Source organism: Homarus americanus, unplaced genomic scaffold (assembly GCF_018991925.1).
Source record: "Homarus americanus isolate GMGI-L3 unplaced genomic scaffold, GMGI_Hamer_2.0 scaffold32583, whole genome shotgun sequence".
NCBI classification, from domain to species: Eukaryota; Metazoa; Arthropoda; class Malacostraca; order Decapoda; family Nephropidae; genus Homarus; species Homarus americanus.
Genome location: NW_024713129.1, coordinates 10,231,874 through 10,244,421, shown reverse-complemented (window position 1 = coordinate 10,244,421; position 12,548 = coordinate 10,231,874). Strand labels below are relative to the sequence as shown.

The 12,548-nt window shown below is 36.3% G+C and overlaps 1 protein-coding gene across 1 annotated transcript in view; it reads right to left on the bottom strand.

Moving 5' to 3' along the window:
• Positions 1–11,805, bottom strand: part of LOC121866793 (ankyrin-3-like) — a 51,089-nt gene extending 39,284 nt beyond the window's left edge. Inside the window, exons 1-2 of the mRNA XM_042366526.1 lie at positions 11,514–11,805; positions 1,278–1,424 (exon numbers count right to left, since the gene is read on the bottom strand). Coding sequence (XP_042222460.1) covers positions 1,278–1,365 — 88 coding nt within the window. The 5' untranslated portion in view covers positions 1,366–1,424; positions 11,514–11,805. The remainder of the gene's footprint in view (positions 1–1,277; positions 1,425–11,513) is intronic.
• Positions 11,806–12,548: the final 743 nt, after the last annotated feature.

The window sequence follows — 12,548 nt, the reverse complement described above, 5'->3', positions numbered from 1 at the left end:
TCTCTCTCTCTCTCTGAATGAAATCCGTGTGCAATTTTACTGTGTCTACACTGTGATTGTTCCCACAAACAGTAATGAAAGGGATAACCCTCGAACAAATATTATGTTAGGTTCTAAGTCCTGTCATGTTTATCGGGGGTGCCTGCCCGTATGTAGAGTATTGAATAAGTGGAGATAGAGAGAGAGACATAGAGAAGGATGTGGTGTATTAGCAGAGGAGAGGTGTTTTGTATATGAAACTCCTGACACAGCAAAATGCGTCATCCCAAGCAGCACATGTGACGAAGTGCACTGGCATTTGAGCTCTCCCCATCTTAGAGTGAACACTCAACCTGTTCTGTTTGAGACCATCAATATGTAAGTTTAACCTGTACCTAAGTTTACACAGGTAGACTTTGTCCATTGTATCGTTTATCATTGTGACAACATGGAAATATGGCACATTAAGTACTCATTATAGGGGTTAAGAAAGTACAAATTATACAGCTAAGATAGGTATGAGTGTGGTGAGAGTATGTAGTGGATTAAACATTTAAGTATGATTACCTATGTATGAATTATTATTTGAAATACTCTGTACTAAGAGTGAATTGCATCCAACAGGTTTGACCGAATTACAACTTCGAGTGGAACGTGAATTGGTCTTATTATCCCATAATCGCTCTGAAGGCGATATCAGTGATGATCTATGTTACTTTGGCTAGCTATTCAACAATCTGCAATGGATGTAATATGTACAGTAAATATCAATGAGACAAAAAAGCTTTATGTGAATAACAGCATTGAGTCGGGGGTAACTTGGTCTTTTATATCAGTTAACCATATCCCATTCCAGGGGTTCTTTACTTATTGGATACTTCAAGGATGCTTTGGTGAAGCTATTTTTAGTGGTAAATAGATCAATCAAGTCAATGACTAAACCTACTGTATATCTATACACAACATACTTCTAGTGTGTTTGGGCATAAAAGGTGTTTTCCCACAATGCATTAGGGTATGTATGACAAAGGTAAAAAGTGCAAGGAACAACCATGTACTGTATGTGCAAACCTCAACCCGACATAAAGAAAATTTTGGTAGCTACAATAATAAGAAACAAATTATGTAAGTGCAAATTCAATTCTTGTAAAAACAGCATAAAGAAGGTGGCCCATACATTTTATTTTTACATAATTATGCAAAAATGCTTTAAAACTACATGTACTATTATATAACTGATTAGTAAGTACAGTACCTATAAAATTATCAATTCATAAGCAAGGTATTACCATACAAACCTTTCTTTAACAAATCCATAACAGTATCCACATCTCCAATGTTGATAGCCTCATACAACAGGTCAGCCATTGCTGCAAGTGTAGCCATTGTTGGTTACGTGGCACAGTCAGTGTTTGTGCAAGGCCAGATCTTGTATGTGCATCAGCCTAAATGATACAAAACTTTGAGTCAGGAATAATGTATCGAGAAATACTAGTCAAACTCATTCATTTAGCACCACTTTGGGAAGGAAAATTTATAAGAGACTACTGTACTATACATATGTCTCTGCCTGTAGGGAATAAACAATGACCATGTAAACAGTTCACATTGTACAAGCTACAATATGACTGTTGGAATTAAGAAAATAAATAGATATCAAAGTTGATCATTTACCAGATCTTCATGCAAAATGAGTACATTTGTGAAATCAAATTTAAGGGTAAGACCCTATAGTGGATACCTTCCCGTACAACTGCTGGTTGATCACTTGCCGTCCGCTTACCAGCCAATCAGCAGTGAGTTTCACAGACAGAGCCTCACTCTCGGACTGCGCGGTGATTGGCCCGTTACCGCCTTCACCTCAGCCAATCAGTAGGGCCGCTCACTTCACACTTCTCTACCTGATCCTGCAGAATCGCATAAATACTCCCCAGCCTCACCGTGAAGGCCATTCTACTCAACGCTCTCAAATCAACAAGACCTCTCAACTATATGCTGATAACCACAAGGAAAGAAGAAAACACGAAGTTCCCAAACGCTTTCGTGTAATTCACATCTTCAGGGGTGAGTACAGACTAGAGAGAGTAATACAAATCAAGGTGTATATATACAGAGGAGGGTGAGACCAGGTCCACAATGGTCAGGTACAGGTAGTTCTGCTATAACGCGATAGTAGTGTTCTTGTAAAACATCGTGTTATAGAAATTCATGTAATAGAAATAACGGCTTATGGAGAAAATAGGGTTAGGTGCAGATTACTCCAAATCGAAAAAAAATTTCGTAGTTAGCCTAACACAAAGGATAGCACAGTCTAAATAAATGTTACATTCATATCTAATAATGAAATCATACAGTAAATGTTACACTTTACCTTGAAAAAATATGAATATAACTTGATGGGGGAGAAGGGTGATGTTGAGGCTGAGGAGTCATGAAACATCAAGCTTTTCTTCAAGTGTTATAGCCTTTCTTTTACGATCACCACCGGAAATGCGATCACCAGAGTGCTTCCCAGAGATATTCTTCTTTTCCATAGTCACAAAATTGGAGAAACAGTAATCAGAATTCACTGAGGACACTTAAAAACTTCACCTGTTTCAAACAGAGTGGGAGTAAACAGAGAGCGCGGGTCTAAAACGCTATGTATTTTGTTTTTCTCTTATTTAAAACTTTACATTTTACATATACTGTACAGCTATACTGTACTATACATAAATATTACATAAATTATTTCTGCAATTCTTCACAAACAAAACACGTAAATCAATTGAACATGTGATGTCGAACGTGAACTGTAAACACTGCATAACCCCGCGCCAAGCCACAATGTACAGTACACTTTAAACGCTACTTATTTTGTTTTTCTCTCTTATTTAAAATTTTACAATTTACATATACTGTACAGGTATTTCTTCACAAACAAAACACATAAATCAATTGAACAAGTGATGTCGAACGTGAACTGAAAACATTGAGCCAAGCCACAACACTGTACAGTACACTTTAACACTTTAAACGCTACGTATTTAGTTTTTCTCTTTTATTTAAATTTTTACAATTTACACATATATATATATATATATATATATATATATATATATATATATATATATATATATATATATATATATATATATATATATATATATATATATATATATACATATATATATATATATATATATATATATATATGTGTGTGTGTCAATTGTAATTTACATATTATTCATATTATGCTAGAGCGCCCACAAAACATAAGAAACGTTTGAGTCCCCCAGTAGAGATGTTCGTTCTCTATCCACTCCAGGATGTCTTAGTCCTCCGTTTTCTTTTTGTGTACTCGCTCAGGGACTCAAGTATTTCTGTATATGACACAGGATGATAAGGGAATTTGAATTTATTTGTTTATTTATTTATATATAATATACTGTAATATATTAAATATACTGCAAGTATTTTCTTTAATTTATATACGTGTTTCGCGAAAACGGGAGGCTACATTTATGGTGATCGTTCAGGACCAAACTCCGAATCCATGACGTGACTTCTGTTCATTATTTATATCCTAAATTTACCACTGTAGGTAGTTTCAAGAATTAATGCAGTCATTTACTGAATATTCTTTGCAAAAAAATAAATTTTAAATGAATTATTTATAAGAGATAAGTATTATGATCAGTAAATATACAGATATGCATTACTGACCACCTCCGAACACAAGGACGGCTAAAAATAGCCACAGGCGGTCACAGTCAAGGACACTTTCCCTTTCTTGTCACTGGCAAATGGGGGTGGGGGGATGATAATAGCAGCTGTGTTTATTACGGTATGTTAGACTGGTTTATAATACATTTTTATTATTTTAATATACCGGTAATCTTCATTTTAATCCAGCTTACCAAACGTAAGTTTCAGTATAAAATAATTAGTGGTACTGTAGGACCTTGTGAGTGGTTTAACTGTATACATAAATATTACATAAATTATTTCTGCAATTCTTCACAAACAAAACACATAACTCAATTGAACATGTGATGTCGAACGTGAACTGAAGCCACAACAACCGTTCGAGTGGAATCGCGTTAGAGCAAACGAGTTCGTGTTTCACAAATATCGTTCCTCAATTCATAAATCGCGTTCGAGCAAATTCGCGTTGTCAAAACACGCGTTATAGCAGAACTCACTGTATTAGGTAATGACCTTACTAATCTTTAAATAGCACACAACGGTTGGTGGTCAGGTCAGATGGTCAAGTGACCCGGCCTTCTCACCTGATCACAAATCTTCTTAATTACAAAATTGTCCAGCTTGTACATGCCGTTACTCAAATTCGTGTTGGATGCTTCGGTATGTTTAATAGGACTAGATTCTATGATGTTCCTACTATCAATTGAATTACATGGTAATATTGAGGAGGCATTATGCCAGTCAATGCAATGCTTGTTATCCCTCAAATGAACAGACAGAGCATTGGATTCCTGGCCTGTCCTAACACTGTATTTGTGTTGTTTAATTCTAGTTGCAAGATCTTTACCTGTCTGGCCTAGACTGTCTGATACACAGAATAGGTAACACTTTTAAGTTCAGTATTTATAGAAAACCAACTAATGTGTGTTCATACATTCATTATTATTCTGCCCACCATAATAAAGTCAAACAGTCAGTATTTTCAACAATGTTTTTACGTGCCTTGAGAATTTGCAGTCCGGAATTCATCGATGAGGAATACAAATATATATATAATATTGGCTCAAACCTTAAATACCCTAGATCTTTCATAGACAAATGCTTAAACATTACTAAGAAAACTTTTTATAGAACTGATCCCAAGCCCACCCATGACCATAAGAATATCTTAATATTACCATTTCACAAAAATTTCTCACACATTCCTGCACAGCTAAAAACCTGGAACGTCAATGTGGCATTTAAAAACTCATGCACTGTTAAACAAATGTTAATCAAGAACTCCCCCAACAACACAATTGGTTGCATTTATAAAGTTCCTTGCAAGGAATGTAATATGTTTTACTTAGGCCAGACAGGTAAAGATCTTGCAACTAGAATTAAACAACACAAATACAGTGTTAGGACAGGCCAGGAATCCAATGCTCTGTTTGTTCATTTGAGGGATAACAAGCATTGCATTGACTGGGATAATGCCTCCTCAATATTACCATGTAATTCAATTGATAGTAGGAACATCATAGAATCAATTTCAATTTCAATTGTTTATTCCTTGATAGAGGAAGCGGGATCCTAGTGCTGTCACTAGGTACCCCTGTACAATGACACCAGAATCATCTGGCAAGTGTGAAAAGTATATACAGTATAAATATTATAAAGGGGCTTACTAAAGCCTAAGGAAGGAAGGATGTTCCTTTAACACATAATTAATATTATTTACAAAATATCTGGCCAGTATTGGGAGGATCATCGTGTCTCTGTCAGGGGGTCGTGGAGTGGTGGTCCAGCAGGCGTCACGGAAGCGTTGTGTGTGGGGACATCTAAGGAGGTAGTGAATAAGGGTGCGGCTGTCGGGTCTTCTGCATAACGCACAAGAGCGTTGCTCAGGGGATGTGGGGATACCAATCTCCCAAGCAAAGTCATAACCAATGATGATACGGGCAGCAATCACGTCCCCCTTCCGCGACCCTTTCCCGTAGACGTATGAGAAGTCAGGAAGTTTACGGAGGACATCGTACCATGTGGGCGGGGAGTCCAGGGGGATGGCTGCTTCCCGAGCTTCTCTCTGTTTGCGGCGGATTTGGGTCCTAATCTGTAAGAGTGTTCGAGGAACAACGTAGTCAGGTGTGGCCTTGTTGCAGCCAGTCTTGGCAAGGTCATCTGCTGCCTCATTCCCCAAGATACCGACATGACTAGGTATCCATAGGAATGTCACAGGACGGCCTTCATCCTGAAGTGTGGATGTTAACCCTCGTATTCGGAGGATGAGGTCCTTATTTTCCCCAGATCCAATCATAGAATCTAGTCTTATTAAACATACCGAAGCATCCAACATGAATTTGAGTAACGGCATGTACAAGCTGGACAATTTTGTAATTAAGAAGATTTGTGATCAGGTGAGAAGGCCGGGTCACTTGACCATCTGATCCTGACCACCAACCGTTGTGTGCTATTTAAAGATTAGTAAGGTCATTACCTAATACCTGACCACTGTGGACCTGGCCTCACCCTCCTCTGTATATATACACCTTGATTTGTATTACTCTCTCTAGTCTGTACTCACCCCTGAAGATGTGAATTACACGAAAGCGCTTGGGAACTTCGTGTTTTCTTCTTTTCCTTGGTTATCAGCATATACCCAGATCACGCTACAGTGATTTACTTGCATATATATATATACATATATATATATATATATATATATATATATATATATATATATATATATATATATATATATATATATATATATATATATATATATATATAATATATATATATATATATATATATATATATATATATATATATATATATATATATATATATATATATATATATATATATATATATATATATATATATATATATATATATATATATATATATATATATATATATATATATATATACCTGTATATATACAGTATATATATACAGAAAACACCATTGTGAGTTTCTCTTCTTACCTCCATCCTTAGTGCGACATCTCCTACATGTACGTATTTATGTGAGCCATACAAAGAGAAAATAGACAAACACAAAGAGAATTTGACAACTGGCCACATACGTTACGCTACAAGCCCACCATCCGATGTAATGCAGGCATTTTGTCATAGTTTTAGAAAGATTTTAATGTGCCACATTGAGCACAGTACTGTACAATTTTTCCTAAGAAATCCTTGAAAGACTATGGTTGGTCCTTTCAAAACTCCTAGGAGTTAGGTGGAGGGTGAGGGGACCTTAGGAGTATCCTTTGTTTTAACCATCAAGCACCTTGGTATTAATGTTCAAAGTCTAGATTTGCATACACTAGATTTTGCAAAAACTGTAAATTAATACACTAATAGAAAATTCAACTGTGTTACCAAAATGGATAAAGCATTATTACTGACACTAAAACACTTGTGGGAACTGCTTCAGAGTAGATATACAGTTCACCAGAACAGTAGAACCATTTCCTTTATTTAAATCCTCCTCTAGTGCATTTGCATCCTGTCCTGAATTAATCTGCCGCCCTGTTTTGATGTCATCCGCAAACTTGCTTATGTCACTGCTGATCCCAGTACTGTATCTAGATCGTTTATGTAGATTATGTACAAGAGTGGGCCCAGTACTGACCCTAGGGAACCCCACTGGTTACACAGCCCCACTCAGATTTAACACCATCTAGTACGCTAACCCTCTGTGTTCTATCGGTGAGCCATGATTTTATCCAATTTAAAACTTTCCCTTCGATATCATGAGCCTTAACTTTTCTCAGAAGCCTCTGATGCGGTACTCTGTCAAACGCTTTGCTAAAGTCTAAGTAAATAACATAGTAATTTTCGTCAATATCTACAGTATTACCTCGAAGACTTTCCTAAAAAAGTCAGCAGATTTGTTAGACAAGATTTTCCCTTTGTAAATCCATGTTGAGAGTCGTAGATTAATTTGTTTTTCTCTAAATGTGATAGGATGCTATTTGCTATAATTGATTCAAGAAATTTCCCCACTACTGATGTCAAACTTATCGGCCGGTAATTTGACACTGATGCTGTCTCCCTTTTGAATATGGATACGGTACTACATTTGCCTGTTTCCACAAGTCTGGCACAACTCCTGTGTCTAATAATTTTGTAAATAAACTTACGGGGGGTCCGCTAATCTGTTCCTTACACTCTTTCAAAACTCAAGGGAAAATTTCATCAGGCCCTGGGGATTTTGTCTTCTTTAATTTATTTATCTTCTTAAGAACATCCTTTTTTCTGATAGTGATATTCTTTAGTTTCTCTTCTTCATTTCCCCTAAATATCAGTTCCACCTCTGGCATTTCCTCGTGAATTTCTTCTGTGAAAACTGATAAGTAGCTGTTTAATGCTTTGCTTATTTTCTCACTATCATCGATCACTTCCCCTCTCTCTGACTTTAAAGGCCCCACTTTGTCCTTGACCTTTGTCCTATACAATGGAAAAATCCCTTTGGATTCGCTTTGGATTCTCTTGCTATCCTGATTTCATAGTCCCGCTTTGCTTTCCTTACATTTTTCTTAACATTCCTAGATAGTTCATTATACCTATTCTGAGATGCTCCTCCCCTCCCTTTAATTTCTTATAAATTCCTTTCTTTGTTCCTATGTCATGTTTAAGTTTTTTGGTCATCCACCTTGGCTCATTCTTATTTGACCTAATTTTTCTTTATGGTATATTTTGTTCCTGTGCTTTACGTAGTATACTAGTGAATATATTATAGTCATAATCAATTCTTGTGTCATCGGTGACCTCACCCGTTCCTACCGGGGACTGACCTGACTGTTCCCAGGCGACCTCACCTAGGTACCTTCTTACCCCTCATAATCCGCCGATCAAAAGTTTGGGACTCTGACCATATTGTCATTGTTTTTTGTTTCTCAATTTAGGGTGAACCTGATTTCTCTGCGATCACTGTTCCCTAGATCTTCCCCTACTGTGATATCTCTGATAATATTTTCTTTATTTGTTAATACTAGGTCTAATATATTGTCACCTCGAGTAGGTTCTGTAATTACAGGTAGTTGTTTTAAAAAAATGTCCTGTACTGCGTCTAGGAAGTCTTCAGATTCAGTCACCTATAATGTTCTCCCAGTCAATATTTCTGACGTTGAAATCCCCCATAATGCACAGGTTGTTGTATTTTGCTGCCCTACTCATTTCCTGCCATATGGGCTGAGCTGCTTCTTTCCCAAAACTTGGGGGCCTGTAAATTACTCCCATAATTAGTATTTATCTTCCTTCCGCAATTTCTACCCATACAGACTCGGTTCTTATTTCACCCTTTGTTGAATTATAAATACAACATTTTAATGTATCCCTGACAAAGAGTGCGACCCCTCCCCCTCCTTATCTTCCCTGTCCTTGTGAAAAAGGTTGTACCCTTCTAAGTGGTACCCTGATAAAAAGTTCTTGCTCGCCAGATTCATCCAAGTTTCAGTGATTGCTATGATGTCTACATTGACATCTAAACTATTACCATAAAGAAGGAAAGGGAAACTACTGTACACCAATATCCTGAACCAATCTTTTTCCTTTAACTGGTACAGTATCTAGGTGTTTACTGCATTGTGATAATTTTTTTACATAATTCCATTATTTCAATATACTGTACTGTACAACATTAAAATCCAGTGCTACCAAAAGGAAGAAACGGAAACTGTTCATTGCCCCTATATGGCAATTTGGCTGACCTCTGAATGCTTGATGTTTTGACAAAGCTGAACTATTTATAACTTTAGAAGTAAGGAACCACTTAATACCTGTACTAGCAAACTTGTTTTTAGGGTATCACTCAATGGCTTGGTACTAATAATAACACAGTTCAGTGATGGGTTTTATCAATTGTCTGATGCCGCAAAAGGGCCACAGACTATTTGCTATTTTTTTAATGAGTAAATTTAAAATCATATTATTTCTTGGTGTGTTACAAGATTGCCATTCCATGAATTAAAACATTTTTGGGAGTATCTCAGGTGTGGTTGCTCCTCCCAAAATTCTAGCAGAGTTTGTACTGTATACTGTATATACTGTAGTCCCTTGAGGATATTACATATCCAAAATACTGTACCTATAATATGCCAGGTTAGGTCGTTTGTGAGGGAAACATCACAGAACAAGTCTTAGAATTGTCGTAAGTATTGATTGCAACCATAAAATTCTAAATTTTTTTGGGTGGCAACAATTGAAATTTTGCAAAAAATACAAGTTAATACAGTACAGTACTGTATTTCACAATTTTTTGCTATTACCTGTATTCCTCATCATTTCTGCAGACTTACTAGTGTCAGTGTAAAGAACAAAATAACCAGTATTATTTTACTTGTTACCACCAAAGAATTTTGAGAATTTTATGGTTGAAATCAATACATAAACCAATTCTAAGACACTTTTTACCTTTGAAATTTCCCTTGTAAATGACTTAACATATCCCAGGAGCCCAGGGGGCAGAACCCCCAGTTAAGAGGTTAGGTTAGGTCGTTTGCAAGAGAAACGTCGTAAAAGAAATGGGTCTTAAAATTGTCTAAACTATTGATTGGGCTAATATGGAAGACTTCACAGCCTCTTCCCCCCCATCTCAATAACAGTAAGTTCACTTATGGCAGGTGTCAAGTTATACTAGGTTAGGTTAGGTTAAGGTTAGGTTCGGTGAAGGTAAGGTTAGTTTAAGGTTAGGTTAGTTTAAGGTTAGGTTACTTTCAGGTTAGGTTAGGTTACAGTTAAGTTAGGGTAAGATCAGATTATGTTAACTTAACTTGAACTTTTAAATAAACACTTTTTAACATATTTGCCATAACTACGACAGTCTCCACTATAAAACACGAGTGAAATTGCAGGGGTCCGACTAATTACCCAAATGTAGCCAAATGTAGCAAAATGAAGTCAAATAGTGGTCCTACATGAATAAATCGGACTGCTAATCACTTCTCAACTAGTATTTGGTGTCACAAAGTCACAAAATATTGGAAAACTTACTTTAATCTGAGTTAATAGATCGCGTGCATGTACCGAGGGAGCCGTAATGAAGTCAAATGATGGTCATACAAGCGTAAATCGGGCTGTGAATCACTTCTCGGTTATTATTTGATGTCATAAAGTCACAAAAAATTGGTAAACTTAATTTAATCTGAGTTGTGTTAGATTAGATTAGATTAGATTAGATCAGATTAGATTAGATTAGGTTAGGTTAGGTTAGGTTAGGTTAGGTACATGCACTTGATCTATTAACTCAGATTAAATTAAGTTTACCAATTTTTTGTGACTTCGTGACACCAAATACCAGTCGAGAAGTGATTGGCAGTCCGATTTATTCATGTAGGACCATTATTTGACTTCATTTTGCTACATTTGGCTACATTTGGGTAATTAGTCGGACCGAATTGCAGCATTTTTAAAATTAATTTTCTCTGAAAAATAGCAGCTGTGAAGTCGTAAGTAATTACCATTGATTACAACCAAAAAATTTTCGATTTTTTTTGGGTGGCAACAAGTGAAGTTTTCCCAAATAACCATCCTAGAAACCTTTACTTCCTCCTGAAAGTCTGAGCGACAGAAGACATGAAGACTGCAGTTATATGCTGATAATGACAATTCATATACCAGTGTTTATGAGGTATGTTTTCGTCTAAGGTTTGTAAATATAATCAGCAGGGTAATGTGCAAACACCCTATACAATTGTTACCTCTTGTACCAAATGCCTTAACGTCTATCAGCTTTCCTTAATTTTTCAGCGTCCATGTATGACTGCCCAAGAATTCTGCCATACTGCTACCACAGGACTCCGAGTGTCATTAAAATATATGATTTCGTATTTTAGTGTATCCACATAACAATATTACCTGCTTGAGCTGAGATGTCCCTAGAGGAGGTTCCATTGGAGTCGACCCACCTACACAGTAAACAACTCAGGCTGCCAGCAACACTCTACCGTACTGCCAATATTTAACCACCAACAACACAAGGCACTCCATATTTTACCCATAAATTGTCATTATTAATTGTGTATATTAAAATGTTGTACAAAATTTGACATTTCTTTTATCGATAACATGTTAATTTTACGGTACATTTCTGCGTGACGAGTAAAAATACCATCTGTGTTACGGTGTACCCGACTTATAGCAGCATCGATCACCTGATGCAGAGAGTGAAGTGAAGACCACGGAACTCTCCTTGTCAATCTAATAAAGCTTTAATCTCATTTCTTCAAAAATATATATATATATATATATATATATATATATATATATATATATATATATATATATATATATATAACCACAAGGAAAGAAGATATATGTGCAGTTAAAATAAACTTCAAAACTTTTCACGGAAGAAATGATTCTGGGATGAAAATTATAGAGTTATCTTGTTATTATCCTTATAGCAACATACATGTGTGAAAATATCTGATGGGCGATACTTTTACTTTTATCATCACCACTGACAGTCTGATCAGCTCATTAGCCACTTGGGCGGTCGGTTATGTCTTTAATATGCACTGTTGACAAGTACTGGGAATGCACTGGCTACTGAATGTATCTGAACATGTTCCAGTGTTAGTCAAGTCTGGTCTTGAAACAGCTCACACTCAGTGCCATCACAACAGATTGTTCCAAGAGTTCACAATTCTCACTCCAAAAAGTTTGCCCTCACAGTTTTCTGGAGTGTGACTTCTTCATCCTTAGCTGTGACCCCTTGTGGGGCGGGCGTCCACCAGCTCCAGGTATGGACATCCCACTGAGATGTTCCCCGCGCCAAAATAAATATTTTTGGAATCATCAGGAAAATCTACTTTCAGAAATATTTATATATATTTTTTGGACACAGTACATGAAACCAAAAAGACCTAACCAGACCAAATAAAAATAATA